The sequence below is a fragment of the Panulirus ornatus genome, chromosome 47 (assembly GCF_036320965.1).
Source record: "Panulirus ornatus isolate Po-2019 chromosome 47, ASM3632096v1, whole genome shotgun sequence".
Lineage (NCBI taxonomy): Eukaryota > Metazoa > Arthropoda > Malacostraca > Decapoda > Palinuridae > Panulirus > Panulirus ornatus.
The window spans coordinates 21,446,498-21,469,178 of NC_092270.1; the positions used below are offsets into that span (position 1 = coordinate 21,446,498).

Below are 22,681 nucleotides of genomic sequence, written 5' to 3' on the forward strand. Positions count from 1 at the left end.
TCTAAGATTGTAGCAGTAGATGCCAACCGTGGTGTGATTGTTAACAGGATTGTGGGATATATGAAAGCATGAAGTAGAGACATATCTTCATGAATTGCTTGAAGTGATTTGTGTGAATGTGTATGACATATGGACTTGTTTTTCCTAAATGAAACTTAGTATCAGGGACATTAGTTTGCATTCACCTTCTGTATATTCATAACAGAATTTATGTAATGTGATGTCACTTTACCATTATGACTCCCAGATCTATGCAACAGTACTGGGTCCATCCCACCCAGGCCCCTTCTTGGCCAACTGCTAGTCTTTATGTAGAAGCAAAAGACCCACCTTTGCCCTCTCACTTGAGTGATCTGTATCAAAGAATCTCCTTTCCACTGACAGATGCTGCATTGACAGAGCTTATTTGTACTGTAATGACTCCATGGGGCATATGGTCATATGGAACTACACTCCCCAGACACATAGGAGTTACTTTTTTGTGTGTTTTGGATTTTTTGTGTGTGTTTTAGAAAGCATTTCAACTCTTCAACAGTCCAAGCATTGATTCAACATACCTCAGGATCTCTAATGCCCACGGTGCAAGTTCTGCAGTAAAGCACTGAACACCTACACATATTTTTTACAATTTTTTTACCTCAGTGTTGCCTGAATTTGTTGTGTGCTGTCTCGTGGTGGATTTAATTAGCATTCTGGAAGGAGGCCTTGGGTGTGCTTGAAGGTATTGAAACCAACAATGTTGTGTGGATGCAAGACTTGGGCTGTAGATGAGGATGTGCAAAAGAGGGTGGATGTGTTAGAAATTAAGTGTTTGAGGATATGTGGTGTGGAATGGTGTAATTAAGTAGTTAAAGGGTAAGAGAAGGGTGTGGTAACAACTAAGTGGTTGAGAGCTGAAATGTATTGGCAAATGGAGAAAATGAGTGAGATGTTGACAAAGAGGATATATGTGTCAGAAGTGGAGGGGGAAAGATTGGGTGAAAACGATTTTGAGTTGTGGATTGGGGGCTGTGGTTTCAGTGCATTTCTTATGGCAGCTAGAGACTGGATGAGGCTTTTCTTTGTTTTTGCTTGGCACTACCTTGCTAATGCAGGAAATGGCAAAACAATTTTGAATATACGGTGCCCAATAGTGATGTTGGTGTGAGGGGGCTGCATCACAACCATTGGGGATAAACATGAAACCATGAAAACTGCATACTTACCACCGAGTACTTTATTTTTTCCCCTTCCTCTTCATTTTCATAAGCCCTGCAAGTTCTCTATTGGATTCAAATATGGTGAATTCCTGGGCCAGTAGCTGAGAAGCTCCCCTCTACTGTACTTGAGCCAATCAGTGACAAGTTTGGCAGTGTGGCAAGTAGCCCCAACCTGCTTGAACACTTCAGCCTTACTACAGGGGGTGAGAGGGGCTTGTGAGGTGAGTCACAGCACAGGTGACACATTCAAGTGAGAAGTGTAGAAGTTGGTGACTTAGTTTGCGAGACTGTGTGAAAGGGGGGAAGTTGAGAGTGAATGTGAATAAAAGCAAGGGTACTAAGTTTAAAAGGGTAGTAGGACAGGTTAGTTGAAGTATGAGGTTGAATGGAGAAAATTTAGAGGAAGTGAAGTGTTTTAGATACCTGAGAGTGGACAAGGCAGCATTTGGAACCCTGGAAGCAGAAATAAGTCATAGGATGGGTGAAGGGGCGATGGTTTGGGAGCATTGAGGGATTTTTAGAACAAGAGGTCATTATCTGTGAGTGTGAAAATGGTTTTATTAAAGTATGGTAGTCCCAGTGATGTATGGATTTGAGGCATTGGCAGTAGATTAGTATGCCTGGAGGAGGGAGGATGTGTTGGAAGTTAAATGTTTGAGGTCAGTATATGTTGTTAGATGGTTTGATCGAGTAAGGAATAAAAGTTCAAGTGAAAGGTGTGGTAATAGGAAGAGTGTCGTTGAGAGAGCTGATGGAGAGGGTTTAAATGGAGAGAATGAGTGAGGAGAGGCCAGAAGTGGAGGGAACAAGGAGAAGAGGGAGACAGAATTGGAGATGGAAGGTTAGAGTGAAAAGATATTGGATGACTTGGGCCTGAATATACATGATGGTGAAAGACTTGCATGGGATAGAGTGAATTGGAACAATGCAGTATATGGACCCTTCTTTAGTTTTTCCTGGTGCTGCCTTCCTAACACTGGAATGGCTAGCAGATATGAATATAAATATATATGTATTCTTTTATACTTTTTGGGTGTTTCTTGTGTTAGGAAGGCATTGCCAGGAACAGACGAAGAAAGGCCTCACTCACTCACTTCCATTCTCTAGATGTCATGTTTAATCCAATGAAACTAAGTTACCCATACCACAACCCTTTCTGTGGTTTTCCCAGCTGCTTTTGCCCAGGTTCAATCCATTGACAGCATGTTACCTCATGTATATCACATCACTTCAATACGCTCTGTCCCGTGCATGTTCCGGTCCTGAGCACTTAAAATCTTTTTCTCTCCATCCTTCCATCTCCCTGTCCCCTCCACTTTTGAGCCATATATGATCTTTGTCAACCTCCCCTTACTCAGTCTCTCCATATGTCCAAAGTAATTCAACAGACCTTCTTCAGCTGTCTCAACCATACTCTTATTACCACACCTCTCTCTTACCCCTTATATTACATATTTGATCAAACCACCTCACACTACATATTGTCCTCATACCTTTCATTTCCAACTTAACCACCCTTCTTTGCACATTCTTATGTATGGCCCATGCCTCTCATCCATACAACATCTTTGGGACCACAACTATTCCTTCAAACATACCCATTTCTACTCTCCAGGATATTGATCTCTCTCTGTGCACATTCCTCAGTGTTCCCAGAACTTTGGTCTCCGTTCTGCTTCCATGGCTTCAGTTGCAGCCATGTCCACACCTAGCTGTTGGAAACACCACTTCCTCCAAATTTTCTCTATTCAAACATGCACACCAGCTAAGATGTCCTTCTGCATGGCTAAACTTACTAACCTTGCTTTTATTCAAAGTTGATCAACTTTCTCCTTTCACAAACTTTCCCAAACTCACACCAATTACTGCTGTTTCTCACTTTAATATGCCACCAGTGCATTGTCATCAGCAAAAGGTAACTTACTACCCAGGCCCCCCTCACTGCCTACATGCCTTGTATATATAGTTGAGGATTATGGTTAATATGGGAACATAATTTTTACAACTTTTTTGAGTTTCTTCCTTACAGAGAGTTGTGTAAAGCTTGCAAGAACTTTTGTGTGTATGTACAGTTAGCTGTGATTTTGTATAGACTTCTGTACCTTAACTTTCACCAGAATGTAGATTATACGTATTTCTTTGATCAGCTTTATAAGTTTATGAATTGTTCACAGGTAATAGTAAAAAGTTAGCCAAAGCAGCAGCGGCTCGTCAGGCTCTAAGCAAGTTGTATGGAGTTATAGCTTCTTCCACATCTGCTGTTCTTCACCACATGCCTATCTCTAATATGCCAAACATCCACATGCCACAGACCTTAGCTGACAAGGTTGCAAAGTAAGTGTGTTCATGATTGAATTGAATAATCACTTTATTGAGAAACCAAGTATCATGTGAGATTGTAGATGTAAACCTTCCCTAATTATGTATATTTCTTACATGTGCTTATTGAGCATAATTGTACAAGAAAAAATATTACGAATGAGTAGGATAATGTTTATACAATGTTTGACATATAGGTTATGATAGATGCATAGTTTCTGAGTTCCGTAAGGTTGTTATATTTTTTCATTACAAACCCTACAGGCTAGTTTGTGACAAGTTCTCCGAGCTAACTGCTGGTAATCCTACACTTGCCAAGAGAAAGGTTCTTGCAGGTATTGTGATGGCAAATGAACAGGACCTTGAGGATATCAAGGTCAGTGTGCTTTAGAATCATTCAGATTTCAGATATCATTAACAAAGAGCTTAGGATACTGTCATCACTGCATATCTCTTTAAATCTTTTACTGTAAATTTTCTTTAGTAACTTTAAGGAGTGTTAGGTGTGTAAATGAATTTCAAAAATAGTTTGCATTGATGTAGATAAAGTTTTTCAGAACATTGCCCATAAGCTATCTATTCAAGATGCTTATGATAGAAAAATTATGAAAAATGCTCATGACATTCACTCCCAACATCACAGAGAGCAGAAGAGAAGAGGGTGTATTGAAATGGTTTGGACGCATAGGGAGAATGATTGAGGAAAGATTGACAAAGAGCATATATGTGTCAGTGGTGGAGGGAAGGAAGAGAAGCAGGAGACCAAATTGGAGGTGGAAGGATGGAGTGAAAAAGATTTTGAGGGATCAGGGCCTGAACATACAGGAGGGTGAAAGGCATGCAAAAAACAAGTGAATTGGAATAATGTGGTATATTGGGGTCAACTTGCTGTCAATGGATTTAACCAGGGCATGTAAAGCGTCTGGGGCAAACCATGGAAAGGTCTGTGGGGCTTGGATGTGGAAAGGTAGCTGTGATTTCAGTGCATTACATGTGACAGCTAGAGACAGTGTGAATGAATGTGGCCTTTTTTGTCTGTTCCTGGTGCTACCCTGCTGAGGTGGGGTGGGTGATGCTATTTTGTGTGTGGCGGGGTGGTGACGCGAATGGATGAAGGCAGCAAATATGAATATGTATATGTCTGTGTATGTATAAGGTGAATTGTATATGTTTGTGTGTGTGTGGGCGTTTATGTATATACATGTGTATGAGGGTATGTTCGGCTATTCCTTGTCTGTTTCCTTGTGCTGCCTCGCTAACGTGGGAGACCATGGTGAAGTATGATAAATAAATAAAGTATACTAGTTTGCTTTTTCCCACATCAATGAGGTGGTACCAGGAAATATACAAAGAATGACTCATATACACATACTGTAAACCCTCATAGTAATGTACCTGATAAAATGGATTTCAGGCTTAATGAACTGGACAAATGATAGTACAGTAAGATGTTCCTCGACTTGTGATGGGGTTATGTTCCGATAAACCCATTGTAAGTTGAAAATATCTTAAGTCAAAAATACATTTAATGCTGTACAAAATGTCATAAGTTGAAAATACATTTAATACTGTACTTCTAACCTACCAAATATCATAGCGTAGTGTAGTCTGCCTTAAACGTTCTCAGAACACTGACATTACCCTACAGTTTGACAGACTCATCTAACCCAAAGCCTATTTTATATTATTAAAGTTTTGAATAGTGCACCATAGTAAAGTCGAAAAATCATAAGTCGTGGAGCATCTGTACATTAATTAATAATTGAGAAAATTATTTTCCTCCCTCTAAAATATCTTTATAATCTCCCTAAAGTTTAATGATACTTTCTCACCCTCTTTTTCAACCCCAGCACCTTTTTCTTGATCCTGTTGCTTTCTCATATACATCTCCCAGTCATTTGCACTCCTTTGTAAGTACCACCCAAGCACCTCTCTTCTCCCAGTCATTTGCACTCCTTTGTAAGTACCACCCAAGCACCTCTCTTCTCCCAGTCATTTGCTCTCCTTTGTAAGTACCGCCCAAGCACCTCTCTTTTCTCTTTCACTAAAAACTTTTCTTGTTCAACTACACTTCAACTAGATAACATTCAATTTAATGGACTTTCAGCATTGATGAACACCCATTCCCCCGTTAGTCCATAAAATTGAGCTTTTACTGTATATACATACAGGCTTATACACGTAAATATGAAAAATATTTTTGTATTATTCATTATACTTAGTTGCCGTTTCCTGCATTAGCCAGGCAGCACAAGGAAACAGACAAAGAAAGGCCACATCTCTCACCCATTCTCTATTTTATGATAATGTATGAGAAGATAGTGGTGTATGTCAAGAATTTATTTTAAGGATTTATGAAGTTGAAAGTGGCAGTCGGCTGAAGGTTGTTTATTGTCTTTATTTCGGTCATAGTAATGTGATTATGATAATCAAAATATTTCACATTACTAACATGTTCTCTTCATTGTTCTGATGTTTTTCTAGGTAATAAGCATAGCAACAGGAACAAAATGTATCAATGGTGAACATCTTAGCCTTCAGGGCCAGTGTATAAATGACTGTCATGCTGAGATTGTGGCTCGCAGATGTCTTATTCACTACTTCTTTGCACAACTAGAAAAGCTTGCACGAGCTACTAAAAATGGTATGTATTTTTTCATTTTCTTGCATTATCTGTGACTTGGTAACAGACATTGCATGTCTAAATACACAGGAAAGATTGACAAAGAGGATATATGTGACAGAGGTGGAGGGAAGAAGCGGGAGACCAAATTGGGGGTGTAAGGATTGAGTGAAAAACATTATAAGGGAAACTGCAAACAGATTTGTTGGAAAAATGTATTACCATTATTGAGGATTTGGGAGTAAGAATGTCTCCTGAGTTGTATGAGGCAAGTACTCAGGGTATGAGAGGAGGGCTAGAATCCTTCCCCTTCTTGTATAATGGCTTTCTAAATCAAGAACCTGAAAATAGATCCTAGTGAAGATTGGACCTCATAGGCACAGTCTTTGGAGTTTGAACATATATTGTTGACACCAGAATTAAAGTGCTGTTTTTGATGAGAGCAACCTGAATGTTTTGGATTTGAATGAGTTAAAGTTGAGGGAGATGGAAGTAGAATGGTTTGGGAATGTTGTTGTGTTAAAGTATGGGGTTAGTGAGAGAGAGAGAGAGAGAGAGAGAGAGAGAGAGAGAGAGAGAGAGAGAGAGAGAGAGAGAGAGAGAAGGATAGATCTCGGTGCATTATCAAGTTTGTATAGTGAAGGACTGGAAGTTGTATATGAGGGAAGATGATATTTGGGAATAAAGTTTAGGAATGTTAGTAGTTGAAAGTCATGCTAGGGAGTAAAACTGGGGTTGCTCTTAAGACTTCGGTGAATGGAAAAGAAAACTAAGCATACACTGGTTAAAGAGTTTGCATGAGAGAGTTCTTGTCCCATCAAAAATAAGGCTAGTCAAGACATGATTTGTATGATGTAGTTGGAATTAGTTCATGTGGTGTGAAGCTATTAGAAAAGCACATGGATGAAAGTCTCTAAGGATGATGTGGTCATGTAGACTGTATTGTATTTCAGATTATGGATTTTTCAATAAGATACATGGTGTTATAGTAGAGGTTGCAATGAGTGCCTGCCTACTTTTTGCCATGATGGCAGGCTCAGCACATGGCACCCACATGTTGAAGAGATTTAGAGTTGTAGTAAGAGTTGATCAGGGCTAGGGATTCTTAAGATAATGATGGAAAACATTGACAAATCTGTTTATGGATGGAGGTGGTATGACTGAAGGCATTGGTTTCAAATGTTAAATCAGTTTAATGTTTACATTGAAACAGTAAGAGGTTTATTTATAAATGTAGGAGTCCATGTTTCACAGAAACACACTGGAGGCCAAGTTTAAGATATGTTGGTGATGAGTTTGTTTGTACCTGATCCGCCCAAGCTAGGAATGGAGCAGACTAGTAATGCTGGTATTTGCAAGCAAATGCAGTATGTCTTTCTCCGTTTACACCTTAAACATGTTTTTTCAAAGAATCATCAAGGTCCGTAACAACCTAACCAATTTTCCTAGATGGGTAAATTTGGTGACGACAGTTGGTACTTTGTTTGGCTCACCACACATTGTTACACCACAAATAACATAACTCTCTGGGACACAACTCGTCTTCAAATATAGTTTTTAGCATATATTTACTGGGTTTTTGACTGCAAGGAAAGATGAGATGTTAAGCTTATAATTCTCTTGGCTATAAAGGGATATCCCTGTGGGTAGGGGAGAAATAATACTTCCCACGTATTCTCTTTGTGTCATAGAAGGCGACTACGACGGGAGGGAGCAGGGGGCTGGAAATCCTCCCCTCCCGTTTTTTATTTTCCAAAAGAAGGAACAGAGAAGGGGGCCAAGTGAGGATATATCCTTGAAGGCTCAGTCCTCTATTCTTAACGCTACCTCGCTGATGCGGGAAGTGGCGAATATGTATGAAAAAAAAATAAAGGGATACATTGTAAAAAATTTTAGCATATGTACTTAACACATTAAGGTTTAGATTTCTCATTGTAAGTGTCATTTGCTGGACTCCTTGATCCATAAGCTATGAATTGTAGCCTATGTCTATGACTGTTGCATTTTAGTAGAAGTCATGCATCTTCTCATGGTGAAAGGAATGTCCTAGGTTTCATCGAGACCTAAACCAAGTTCAGAATTTCTTGGGAATTGTACAGTGCTAAAGACAACATTTAGTTAAGCCTATATAGGTTAGAATGAAATGAATTAATCGCTGAATGGTTCCTGCTGTTCCTCCAGACTTTATGGGGATGCCTGATAGAGGGCACATCTGTTAGTACCTGGTAGGTCCAGTTGTATTATGCTTTGTTGCAGGAACTTTATTATCAGACTTAATTCCATTTTAAAAGTATCACAATCCTTATGGTTTTCTGATTAAAGAGAGCAGTCAAAATGTGGCATGTCAGTATTTATAGCTCTTCACTGCTGTATGGTCTTTTAGCTTATGCACGTGATACAGTTGCCATTGTTGCTTAAGTATCGTGTTGGTATTTTGATGAGTGTGTACAATGTATGTCTAATTGAGTGTCTTTAAATTTTTCATTTTCCTCAGGAATGCCCTCAGAAACTGTATTTGAAGAATTGGAAGACCAAAAAGGATTCAGAGTATGCCCAAAGTACAAATTTCACCTTTATATAAACACTGCTCCATGTGGTGATGCAAGAATCTTCGCTCCACATGAGGAAGAAGCAGACCGAACAGATAGACATCCCAATAGACAGAGCCGGGGATTGCTTAGAACAAAAATTGAGTCTGGAGAGGGTACAATTCCAATTAAGGTAAGAAATTAGTCAAAGAACAAAAGAAAAGGGTTGGGATGCTATTTCATGTGTGGTGGGGTGGCGACGGGAATTGATGAAGGCAGCAAGTATGAATGTGTACATGTGTTTATATGTATATGCCTGTGTGTGTATATTTATATTTATTTATTTATTTTGCTTTGTCGCTGTCTGCCGTGTTTGCGAGGTAGCGCAAGGAAATCGACGAAAGAAATGGCCCAACCCACCCCCATACACAATGTATACACACACACGTCCACACATGCAAATATACATACCTATACATCTCAATGTACACATATATATACATACACAGACACATACATATATACCCATGCACATAATTCACACTGTCTGCCCCCATTCACTCCCATCGCCTCCTCGCCACACATGGAATACCTTCCCCCTCCCCCCTCATGTGTGCGAGGTAGCACTAGGAAAAGACAACAAAGGCCCCATTTGTTCACACTCAGTCTCTAGCTGCCATGCAATAATGCCCGAAACCACAGCTCCCTTTCCACATCCAGGCCCCATACAACTTTCCATGGTTTACCCCAGACGCTTCACATGCCCTGATTCAATCCACTGACAGCACGTCGACCCCGGTATACCACATCGATCCAATTCACTCTATTCCTTGCCCTCCTTTCACCCTCCTGCATGTTCAGGCGCTGATCACACAAAATCTTTTTCACTCCATCTTTCCACCTCCAATTTGGTCTCCCACTTCTCGTTCCCTCCACCTCCGACACATATATCCTCTTGGTCAATCTTTCCTCACTCATTCTCTCCATGTGCCCAAACCATTTCAAAACACCCTCTTCTGCTCTCTCAACCACGCTCTTTTTATTTCCACACATCTCTCTTACCCTTACATTACTTACTCGATCAAACCACCTCACACCACACATTGTCCTCAAACATCTCATTTCCAGCACATCCACCCTCCTGCGCACAACTCTATCCATAGTCCACGCCTCGCAACCATACAACATTGTTGGAACCACTATTCCTTCAAACGTAGCCATTTTTGCTTTCCGAGATAATGTTCTCGACTTCCACACATTCTTCAAGGCTCCCAGGATTTTCGCCCCCTCCCCCACCATATGATTCACTTCCGCTTCCATGGTTCCATACGCTACCAGATCCACTCCCAGATATCTAAAACACTTTACTTCCTCCAGTTTTTCTCCATTCAAACTTACTTCCCAATTGACTTGACCCTCAACCCTACTGTACCTAATAACCTTGCTCTTATTCACATTTACTCTTAACTTATATATACGTTGAAATGTATATTTAAGTGTAGGCCTTAATGTATATACATGTGTATGTAGGTGGGTTAGGCCATTCCTCGTCTGTTTCCTTTTGCTACCTCACTAACGTGGGAGAGTGATTAAGTATTATAATAAAAAAATATTTGATAAATTTTTTTTCTAAGGCTCCAGTCACAGATGAAAGTAAATGTCATGGCCAGGCCTTAATTGAAATATGGAGAGAATTGTGAAATGGAAAAAGAAAAGACAAGGGAAAGTATTTATGTATTTTGGAAGAAGGGAAATCCCTGACTTTTGAAATGTTCCAGGTCATAGTTATTGGGAAAGACATGAGAAGGTACAGAGTTCCAAAGCTTTGACATTTAGGGAAAGAAGCAGGTATCAGAACGGCTCACCCTTGGTTGCCGATGGCCACACAATAATCATGTGATGCAGGTGCTTGCTAGGGTATTGTGTGGGATAGCAAGTGGTGTGGACACACAAGCATCCAGCTCTCGGGAGCAAAAACCAAATACCTATAGAAAAGGGGAAGTGAACCAACGTTGTGGCATAGGGCAAGGGAGGTTAAGTTTGGAAGTTAGCCAGGGACAGTTTATAAGTCGGACAGCTTTTGATTCAACTCTGTTAAGTAAGGATGTAGAGCTAGAGCCATCAGTCCCTTGTATAAATGGAGCAACTGTTTAGAAGATTCGACATATAAACAGGATACCCAGTTTCTTAGAGGCAAACTTAGCTATTCTATAATGGGGGGTTTCTAAGAAAGAGTGGATGGTATAGTAATACCAAGTATGTTCATTGATTCAAGAGGTGGAGTTACAGAACTGTCAAAGGAGAGACGAGTTGAGGGATTTTTGATCGAGGGGTAGAAATTGGGTTTTGGAGGCATTAAACTTAACAAGATTTTGTGTATCCCATTGAGATAACCTGTCCAAGTCCGAGTTTATATCTTTTTTTTTTTTTTTTATATATATACATTTGCTTCTCTCATTTTAGTGAGATAATGTTTAGAACAAACAAATAACAGTTTTATTTGCAGGTATTGGACATCAGTCCCCTTATACCACATCAGACATGTCACCCTGTTTCATGCACTCCTCTCACCCTCTTTAATGTTAACTATGGAGTGGCTTGGAAATGGATGATAGCCTTTGGTTATAATAAATAATGCTAGAGATAGGACATGTGAAAATGAGGCAATTGTTCCTTTGTTTCAGACACTACCTCATGAGAGTCTGTTAGGTTAAGAGAAGTCTTAAATTGCATTCTTTCCATTGCATCCTTGTCAGTCCTTATTTGGGAAATTATTCTTGAGTAATTGGACCCGAGTACAAACTTTGATCCCGTGTTGCTTTAGCTCTTTGAAAACAAAACCTACATATTTGCATCATTCCCAAGTTTCTTCCCTCCACATTGCATTTAGTTCAGTTTTCACGTCTCATATACATCTTGGATCATTTTACTCCCTTTGCCTCCATAATATTGACTTGTTTGTTTAGACAAAATTATGTCTGAGACGTTTTGATACAGAAGTCGAAGAAATTTATTGTGAAGAATGACAAAAATAGCTAGTTAAACCATGTTAAAATAAGAACATTCTCAATGTTGAAAAGGACATTGTAGCTAGTAAAATGCTGCCTTTGGAGTGAGACAAAGATAATGGGCTATGAATACTTTTATTATCTGTCCAGCAGTAAGAGTTATGCATAAGTATATCTGTATTTTTTTTTTTTTTTTTTTTTTTTTTTTTTTTTTTTTTTTTTTTGTCGCTGTCTCCCACGTTTGCGAGGTAGCGCAAGGAAACAGACAAAAGAAATGGCCCAACCCGCCCCCATACACATGTATATACATATGTCCACCCACGCAAATATACATACCTACACAGCTTTCCATGGTTTACCCCAGACACTTCACATGCCCCGATTCAATCCACTGACAGCACGTCAACCCCGGTATACCACATCGCTCCAATTCACTCTATTCCTTGCCCTCCTTTCACCCTCCTGCATGTTCAGGCCCCGATCACACAAAATCTTTTTCACTCCATCTTTCCACCTCCAATTTGGTCTCCCTCTTCTCCTCGTTCCCTCCACCTCCGACACATATATCCTCTTGGTCAATCTTTCCTCACTCATTCTCTCCATGTGCCCAAACCATTTCAGAACACCCTCTTCTGCTCTCTCAACCACGCTCTTTTTATTTCCACACATCTCTCTTACCCTTACGTTACTTACTCGATCAAACCACCTCACACCACACATTGTCCTCAAACATCTCATTTCCAGCACATCCATCCTCCTGCGCACAACTCTATCCATAGCCCACGCCTAGCAACCATACAACATTGTTGGAACCACTATTCCTTCAAACATACCCATTTTTGCTTTCTGAGATAATGTTCTCGACTTCCACACATTCTTCATGGCTCCCAGAATTTCCGCCCCCTCCCCCACCCTATGATCCACTTCCGCTTCCATGGTTCCATCCACTGCCAGATCCACTCCCAGGTATCTAAAACACTTCACTTCCTCCAGTTTTTCTCCATTCAAACTCACCTCCCAATTGACTTGACCCTCAACCCTACTGTACCTAATAACCTTGCTCTTATTCACATTTACTCTTAACTTTCTTCTTTCACACACTTTACCAAACTCAGTCACCAGCTTCTGCAGTTTCTCACATGAATCAGCCACCAGCGCTGTATCATCAGCAAACAACAACTGACTCACTTCCCAAGCTCTCTCATCCCCAACAGACTTCATACTTGCCCCTCTTTCCAAAACTCTTGCATTCACCTCCCTAACAACCCCATCCATAAACAAATTAAACAACCATGGAGACATCACACACCCCTGCCGCAAACCTACATTCACTGAGAACCAATCACTTTCCTCTCTTCCTACACGTACACATGCCTTACATCCTCGATAAAAACTTTTCACTGCTTCTAACAACTTGCCTCCCACACCATATATTCTTAACACCTTCCACAGAGCATCTCTATCAACTCTATCATATGCCTTCTCCAGATCCATAAATGCTACATACAAATCCATTTGCTTTTCTAAGTATTTCTCACATACATTCTTCAAAGCAAACACCTGATCCACACATCCTCAACCACTTCTGAAACCACACTGCTCTTCCCCAATCTGATGCTCTGTACATGCCTTCACCCTCTCAATCAATACCCTCCCATATAATTTACCAGGAATACTCAACAAACTTATACCTCTGTAATTTGAGCACTCACTCTTATCCCCTTTGCCTTTGTACAATGGCACTATGCACGCATTCCGCCAATCCTCAGGCACCTCACCGTGAGTCATACATACATTAAATAACCTTACCAACCAGTCAACAATACAGTCACCCCCTTTTTTAATAAATTCCACTGCAATACCATCCAAACCTGCTGCCTTGCCGGCTTTCATCTTTCATATTATTATTATTGCATTAATAACAAGTGTTTGGAAAAAATCAAAACTTTGATTCTTAAGCCATTGTAACTGAATTTAGTTATAGTTAAGTTTAAAATAATTAGTAACCTTAACACGTAAGATTTTGAAATAATTTGAAATAATGAGTAACCTTAAAAGGCAAGGTTTTGAAATAAAGTAGCACATATATGACACTGCTGTAACTTTTTTTTTTTTCTCACCCCATACATACTCGCCATTTCCCACATTAATGAGGTAGTGTTCAAGAACAGATGAATGAGCCTTAGAGGAAAAACTCCTCACTTGGCCTCCATCTCTGTTCCTTCTTTTAGAAAAGTAAAATTGGAGGGAAGTAAGGATTTCCAGCTGCCTGCGCCCTGTAACAAATACGAGTAATCTAGTTTAGGTTTTGCAATAAATGTAATGCTGGATAAAGAGAATGATGTTACAGTGTGGAACCTTCTTTCAAAGCTACTTATTGTCCATTCATGCACACCTTACTGTCATTTACTGAAGACTTAGTACCGACAAAACACCATTCTTTTGATGAAGCTGTTGAGTTCAGTGATGGGAGAGAATCAAATGGTGCTTTAGTGTATTTGTACCTGAAGATGGCATCCAGGAGTTACTAGACTCCACCTACTTGAGGTTACTCCTTATGAAAAGTCATCTTTCGTGAGGCTGTATCATCTTTAATTGACAAAACAAAGTTCATTCTTGTCAAAGAACTTCTTGCTTCAAACATGCCCCTGCTTCTGAATTTAGTGCAGCCTTGGAGTCCCTAGAAATAGGGTCCAGGGTAACACTAGGACCCTTCCAGAAAGGGTTGTAAGTTTGTAAGCTTCAGCTGGTTATTAAAACCTGTTTTTCTCAGGATTGCATTTACCGCCACAGAAATGTGTAAAACCATCCTCAAGGCATTTAAGTTAACACATTTTTCCTGAGAGAGCATTCCTTGGACAGTCAGCTGATTGTCATTAGGGAGAAAACTACCAGTGAAGTGAATGACATTCCATCTACTTTACATGGTCAGCTGAGACTTGACATTTTAATCATTGCTACTATATTGAGCCATGAGATTTCACTGTAGTGTAACCATGAGAAATCTTGCCTCTGTTAATGTTTTAATTGCTACTTCATTTTCAGGCTGGTGCTGATAATATTCAAACCTGGGATGGAGTCCTTCAAGGAGAACGTTTGCGCACTATGTCCTGTTCAGACAAGATTGCACGGTGGAATGTAGTTGGGCTACAAGGTGCACTTCTATCACACTTCTTTGAACCTGTGTACCTTGAGTCAATAGTATTAGGATCACTTTTCAGTGCATCACATATGTATAGGTGAGTTTTACATATTATTTTGTACATTAGGTGAACACATTAGGCAGAAGTAGTTGGAAGAAGCATTAGTTAGGAGTCTCGGGAGACACTGCACTAGAGTTTCCCGTCAGTGGCCTGTTAAGTGTGGGGCACAAGTATTGAACGAAGTATGAATGCAGTGAATAGCCTGTGAGGAAGTCTAGTGAAAAGAAAAAAATAATTCTCAATTCTTATGCATCTATGTTGATGATGGATAGGCACATTTTTGGGTATTATCTGTTTTATTCAGGGAGAGGTCATCCTTTATGAATTATAGGCAAATTTTCATTGGCTCTCAGATTGCCATTCATTCTTCTTGTTCTTCACTGCAGCCTCCAGCATACTGGTGTCTGATGCCCTTCAGGGTCGTGTGTGTCTAATTGTAGTCAAGGAAAATAGGCAACATATTGGCAGTTTTTTATTTAGTAAAAGGAGGATCTTATTTTCTTGTATGTTTCAGAGCGGTGTGTGGGAGAATAGAGCAAACGGTTCAGGGTTTGCCACCACCATACAAACTGAACCAACCAAAAATGAATCAAGGTAGTTCTACTGAATCACGTCAGCCACAGAAAGCACCCACCATATCAGTCAATTGGGATTGTGGTACGTACTCTTTTTATTGGTGAGACTCATCATTTTTTGCTTTTGAATGATTAATATGAAGTGGTTTTGGTATTTTTATTTTCTGATGTTCATTCATATAACATTTCTCCAAACAGAGGGAAACCATCTTGAAGTTCTAAATGCAATGACTGGTCGACAAGAAGGGGAGAACTCTTCCAGATTGTGTAAAAGGCGGTTTCTTACTAAGTTTATGGATCTCTTGGATACCCTTCCGACCATTACAGATGTGGAACCAGGGGCAGCCAAGTGCCTTTCATATGGGGAGGTCAAAGCTTTAGCTTCTGATTACCAAGTAAGTTGGTTTTTTTTATTTCCATAGCTCTCGCCATATGTCTTATATCCATACCCTCTGGAACACTCTCAAAATGGTGGCCAAGGCAAAAGAGTATCCATAATTTTTGACACTCCAGTGTTTGCAGAGGCTTCAACCTAATGTTCCTACTGACTGCTTCTACCTAATGTTCATACTGACTTCTACCTAATGTTCCAGCGTAATGTTTCTACTTAATGCCCCTGCTTATTGTTCCTATCTACCACTTACATTTATTACTCCTACCATTTTGCTAAATGACGAGGCAAGCCCATAGCATTTGCTGCAGGAAAATCTAGAGTTACGAACACTGAGTCAGGTGTTTGTTATGTGTGACAGGAGGAGATTGTATGTTTGTGGACAGAATGCTAGCTGTCCACATGGGGAAGTCAAGGGAGTACAGCTTGACAACCAGTGAAGTGCTAGCTCACTCTACAGTTGTTGCTTAACTTCCTAATACTCAGGTAGATAGAACCTTTGCTTATGAATTTCTGTTTTCGAAACCTTTTTTGTAAGTACTCTAGCCTTTTAAATTTCTGTATTTGAAACCTTGTTTGTAGGTACAGCACACTCACACTCACACACGAAGATGGTACCAAAAATGAGAGAGAGCTTAGTTACAGGGAAAGACTAGAGGCTTTAAATTTGCCCACCTTAGAAGAAAGGTGTGATGTACTTACAGCCTTTAAGTATTTAAAACAGGCAATGACATAGACTGTGAACAGTTCTTCAAGAGATATAGACATAGAGTAACTAGAGGACGTAACATGAAATTAAGCAAGGAACTTGTTTAAAATATGTAAAGATGTAGTGTACTTTTATAGTATAAAGGTGTCAGATGAATGTAATGGAATGACTGAGGATATGGTTATTGCAGACAGCATATATATATTGAAGAAGTTGTATGGTAGTAGAGAATGTTTAAGAGATGAGGCCCTGTAAGCATAAAACTCCCTCCTTGCACAGTACAAAGTAGTAATCAAACACAGCCAGGTCACCTTCAGTGCCATAAGTATCTGTTACGGTACCATTACTCTTCTTGAATGACTTTTTAGAAGGTATGGATGGACTCCTACCATGATATATTTCCATGTTGCAAATGCCATGAGGGAAATGAAAAATGTGGAAGATAGCAGCAATGAGATGTTGACACACTCCAGAGTTGATCTAATACATGTTTCATAAAGTTCAGCCTAAACAAATGTAAAAAAATGAAGATGAGTCACTAGAAAAGAAAGCCTTGATATGATTATCATCTAACAGGAAAGAAGATATAGGAATGTGTGTATGAGAAGGACATGCAAGTTGCCCTCATGTCTAACCTTTCACCAGAGTCCCGCCTAAGATGAATAATGGAGACCAACTGTCCGTTAGCAAATGTTGAATTGTATTCGGGACATGGGTAAGGAAATATTCAGCAAGCTGCTCAAATACATTAATCCAGAATTAGAATTAGTTATGAAGTTTGGTCGCTACATCAAAAGAAGTAAAAAGAGTGCAGAGGAGGGCAGCAAAGATGATATCAAAATTAAGATCTGGGTAACATGGTAAGGCTACACTTAAATATGCTTTCCTTAGAAAGAAGAGTTTGAAGTGACCTGATCACAACTTCTAAGTTTTTAAAACAGGTTGATGACATACACAGTCAACAGTTCTTTTAGAGATATAGGGATAGAACAACCAGAGGACAGTGAGAAAGTAAATATGAAACTTGTTGAGAAATGTTTTTTGTGTGTGGATGCACTCACGCAAGATTTAAACCACCTGTATTACTGGTGGTTCAACATTATGTGAAAATATGGAATGTAGGTTTAAGTCTAAAGATCAGAAACAGGTGGCACAGTTTGTAATCAAGGATAAAGGATATTCATTATTTATAGGTGATGGTGTTGGTATATCTCCCAGAACATTTGATATTCATGTGAAAGTGTTACACTTAGTATGATTAGCATGTGTTGTGTGATGTGGTTTAAGTAATAAAAGGGTAAGCGAGAGGTGTGGTAATAAAGAGTATGGTTGAGAAAGCTGAGGAGGTTGAGTGGAAATGGTTTGTACACATGAAGGTAATGAGAGAGGAGAGGTTGATGAAGAGGATATATGTCAGAAGTGGAGGGGATAGGATGAAGGGGGAGACCAGATTGAAGATGGAATGAAGCAGATTTTAAGTGGCTTGGACCTGAATGTGCAGCAGGGTGAAAGGCAGGTGTAGGATAGAGTGAATTGGAGTGATATGGTATACAGGGGGAGATGTACTGTCAGTGGACTGAATCAGGGTATATAGAGCAGCTGGGGGAAACCATAGAAAGGTCCGAGAGGCTTAGTTGTAGATAGGGGCCATTGTTTCAGGGCATTACAATATTGCAAATGACAGTTAGAGAATGGATGTGGGTGTATCTGGCCTTTTTTCATTTGTTTCAGGCACTACCTGGGAAATCGCATGTATAGAAATAAGTGATTAGCTTGTTAATGTTTGTCTCTGCCTGGTGATACAGCTTTTGTTGTAAATACGACCCTTGTGATGGGTTAATGCCTTATGAAAGATTAAACAGAATCACCATAAAAAAAGCTCCTTTTTCAAACTTTCATTAGCCTAATTTAATGTATTTTATTTATATAATGAAAATGGTGATTTTATAAAGCTAATTCTTTCAGCTAAGCAAGCAAGCAGTAGTGAAGGCCTTTGCTCGTGCTGGTTTAGGTCCATGGGTGGGCAAACCCATGGAAGGAGACAGTTTCTATATGTAAGTATTTCTGTTTCTTTTGGTATAGTATGAGAATTTGTCACTAGGTTACTGTTAACAGCTTTGTCATGGCTTCATTGAAGTGTACTCTGTGGTATTGTTGCAGCCTGCTACTACTTTGCGTTTTAACATATTTTTGTTTGCTTTTGTGCATTCATTTTTTTTTTGTGTGTGTGTGATTAGTCATTTTGCCATCATAGTTTTTTAACATAATGGCTGCATTCTTGCTTTCTTAAGTGTGTTTCATTCACCTGTTTTGTGCCTTTCTTTTCCATGCTTCATCTCTTCCCGGTTCTCTCTTTGCATATTTCGAAGAACTACTTACTTTTGCAATGTCAAGTTCATTAATTATGTCATCCATGTCCTTTCTTCTTTTGCCTTCAGTAAATCCATGAACATTATACTTTTCCTTTAAGCTATTTCCTTTATTTAAGATAGTCTTTGGTGTCTTCTTTGAACCTTTTCATTATGATCAGTAGGTTTCAAGTGGAAATATGTGTTCTAATGTGTCTTGTGTATGCTAGCAATGTAGATAATCACTTCATGGCTTATTTGCTTACATTTGTTTTCTCTAAATTCTATTAGGTTTTTATGTCCCCATTTGTAGATTGCACCCAGGTATTTTAATTTTTCTTAATTCCCCAGTTGTCATGTGTAATACATCAAAGCCACTGTTACAACCAGACCCCACAGACTTCCATGGTTTACCATGGGTGCTTAGCATGCCTTGCATGTCACCCCCAGTATACCACATCATTCTAATTCACTCTCCTCCATGCATGCCTTCCTCTGTCTTGCATGTTCAGGTGCAGATTGCTCAAAAGCTTTTTCTCTCCATCCTTCTGTCTCCAATTTGGTCACCCCCTTCTCCTTGTTCCCTTCATTTATGACACATATTTCATCTTCGTCAATCTTTCCCGTCATTCTCTCCATTTGTTCACACCATTCAGCACCCCTTCTTTAGCTCTCAATCACACTCTTTTTACCACCATCTCTTTTACCCTTTCAATTACCTGTTCAGTCAAGCCACCTTACACCACATTTCATTTCCGACACATCCACCCTCTTCACACAGCCCATGCTACATGTCCAGATAATATTGGAACTACTGTTCCTGTAAACATACTCCCTATTGCCCTCTCAGATAACTTTACCTCTTTCCACACATTCTTCAGGGCTCCCATACTGTATGCAATAAACCTAGTGAAAATATAATTAAAATGGTAGGCCCACATAAGTTTTACCCAAGGATAGTAAAAGAGGCAAAAAATGAGGTATTTCAGCCCTTGACGGCCCTTTCCAGATGAATGGAACTTTATAACGTAACACCAATATTCAAAAAAGGTTATGTTACTGATCAGAAATTATCATTCAGTAAGCTTAATGTCTGTGGTTGGAGAACATATGCAACCATTATTTGATATAGCATTGCAAACAAAGAATTGTAAACAGTTTATAGGATTCATCTGATTTCACACATAATAATTGATCCTAACCTGTGGACAGACATTTCACCTCAAATGAGGCGAAGTAGAGAATTGTTAACATACGGAACAATTTGCCAATTAGAGAGGCTGAAGCTGTGGTATAGATATGATATGGTATAGATGGGAATTTTTTGGGTAAAACCTAATTCATTTCTTGTGGTGCACATAGTTCCTTGCATAGTGGTTTTCATGCATGGACATGACTCCGGAGATCACTGCTTTTTTTCTTTATTTCTCATGCTTGTTCCCACCTGGAACTGTCTCAAGGGGATTGTATACCTAATGCTCATGCCTAAATGTTTTTACGTACTACTTCTGCCTAATGTTCCTGCCAAAATGTTTCTAACCACTGTATTACAGTGGTCACAAACACCATTCCTGGTGTAACAACAGTCGTAGAGATTAAAGTTAAAGATTTGATAGTATAGAAGGGAAGCAGCCTTGGACATATGGCTTTGTGAGATTATCAGGGGACAAAGTAGATAGATGGTATTATATTATAGAGGCAAGGTTAGATTTGAGACTATGAATGTTACAGAAATCGATAGAGAAAGAACCAGGTCTCAGAGCTGTGTATGAATGAGTCGGGTAGGTTTTAGTTGGTTGACATTAGTCAAGGGATCCTTGTGAACATTTCAACCCTCTTTGACTGGCAGTGCTATTCTGATTCAGCACCAGGGAATCTCAATGAAAATTCATTAATGATTTTCATGAAAGGGAAGGAAAAACTGAAGTGAAGATTAAAAGGATGTGTGAAGTACCTGTTTTCAAGTGTTGTTTGAGGTGTGGGTGTTGATTTGTGAAGTAGACATCAGCAAATTATGTATAGGTGTAGCATTTTAGAAAAGACTGGAACCATGGCTGTGGAGGGGAGCTTGATGAATAGCATTGAGATCCGGTCACTAACCATCTTGATACCTATGCGGTAGTGCTTCCCTGGCCAGTCAGTGTTACGTACTACTGTTGGAAGAACGTAGGATTATAATTTTTTTGTGTACTATTAAGAACTTTTGCCCTGCCCCACAGTTTGAAAGGATTGATTTCCAGGAAGGCTGTATATACTTACTGAAAGTAATGGTAAGTTTAAACATTCCTCATCTGTTGCTTATTTTTGAGTTGCAGGAATATGTTGTCTTACCCCGGAAAGTAAATTGTGCATTTCTAGTTGTTTGGATACTTATTTTGCTCTCTGAATGATATGAGGGCAAAACAGCTTAGGTGCTGTTAAAGTTAGCATATACTTCCTCTCGTTTTGAGGAGCTTGCCAAATTATTGTAACTTTTGTTGCCAATCCTCATGTAAGGTACTGAAAATGAACTTAGAATTAGAGAAATGTATATTTGACAAATCAAATTGATGTAGAGTGAAAAAGTAAGTTGATGTCTGTAGCTCATTTTAATACCATGGGCATGAGGGAAGTGTATCAGTGAATCCAGAGACTGTTTTTATGTGATGCACCCCATTGAATTTGGGAATGTATATAATGATTCTCGTTCGATATATCCTGATCAGTTTCTTTGTTTTAGTTCCATACAAGGATATGTCCATGTTTTCAAAGTAATGAATGTCATTTGTTTCCTTTCACTGTGCAAGTACGAAAAAACCTAACTCAAAACTCTCTCATTGGCACAGATAAAAACGGGTCAGCAGACATTGGGACATCAGTACGAGAAGCCACTGAAGCAAGATAATGGCTGTAACTTATTGGTCTTCCCAAGAATTTAAAACTTGGTATATTGCATTTAAAAGGACACATTATACAGTGTTATTTCACTCTCTTGATTATCTTTTCACCCAAATTTTAGGAAAAATAAATTGTATCGAAAAGTGTAGGGACTTGTGATAGTTTCACTTTAAATCTTAAAAGATAAAAATTTTTCCAGAATAAAGGTTTTATGTGAATTATTCTTTTTATGTTTAACTTCTCTAGATACTCTATATAATCAACCTCATCCATAATGTTTGAAGTCGCATTTTCTAGTGTCTACTCCTCAAATGAATTCTCACAAATTATGTTTTAACAACTTCGAAGTATATTTAGCTAAGAATTATATATTGATATTTCTGAGCATTCCACTGAAGTTCATAGTGTATATTAGCAGTAATTCTTGACATGAGTTCCTCTTACTCTGTTCAGGTTGTTAAACTACTCAATTCAGGTTGTTAAACAGAATGGCTAGAGAAATGACATTTTTAAAAGTTTGGATGTTTAGTTAGATTTTATATATCCCCAGTTTAATAATGTACAGGTTTAGATATTTACAAGTATAGGTTAAGGTCTCATATGTGCTGCTTGTGCTTATGAGTTGTTTATATTGTAATATGTATTTATGAAAGTTACTCTTAATACACCCATTGTTGTGCTAAAATGAACAACTTGCAAATTTCTTAACCTTATACCATTACACTGCCAGACCTTTGTGAATTGTTGGCCAAGATAGATTTGATAGACTTTTTACAAAATGAAATGCTAAGGTGTATGAACTACTGGTCATCCCAAAACAGCTTACCCAGATTTCTTGTTAAGTTGGGATGAACATGCAGTGGGATCATTCACCCTTTGTTAGAACAATCAAAATGAAAGA

The 22,681-nt window shown here is 39.0% G+C and overlaps 1 protein-coding gene across 2 annotated transcripts in view; it reads left to right on the forward strand.

Moving 5' to 3' along the window:
- Positions 1-22,472, forward strand: part of Adar (Adenosine deaminase acting on RNA) — a 127,934-nt gene extending 105,462 nt beyond the window's left edge. For both annotated transcript variants that reach the window (XM_071689967.1, XM_071689968.1), the window contains exons 6-14: positions 3,374-3,533; positions 3,783-3,894; positions 6,003-6,162; positions 8,636-8,862; positions 14,723-14,916; positions 15,395-15,537; positions 15,654-15,850; positions 18,521-18,609; positions 21,729-22,472. In XM_071689967.1, the coding sequence (XP_071546068.1) occupies positions 3,374-3,533; positions 3,783-3,894; positions 6,003-6,162; positions 8,636-8,862; positions 14,723-14,916; positions 15,395-15,537; positions 15,654-15,850; positions 18,521-18,609; positions 21,729-21,732 (1,286 nt within the window). In that variant the 3' untranslated portion in view covers positions 21,733-22,472. The remainder of the gene's footprint in view (positions 1-3,373; positions 3,534-3,782; positions 3,895-6,002; positions 6,163-8,635; positions 8,863-14,722; positions 14,917-15,394; positions 15,538-15,653; positions 15,851-18,520; positions 18,610-21,728) is intronic.
- The last annotated feature ends 209 nt before the right edge of the window (positions 22,473-22,681 follow it).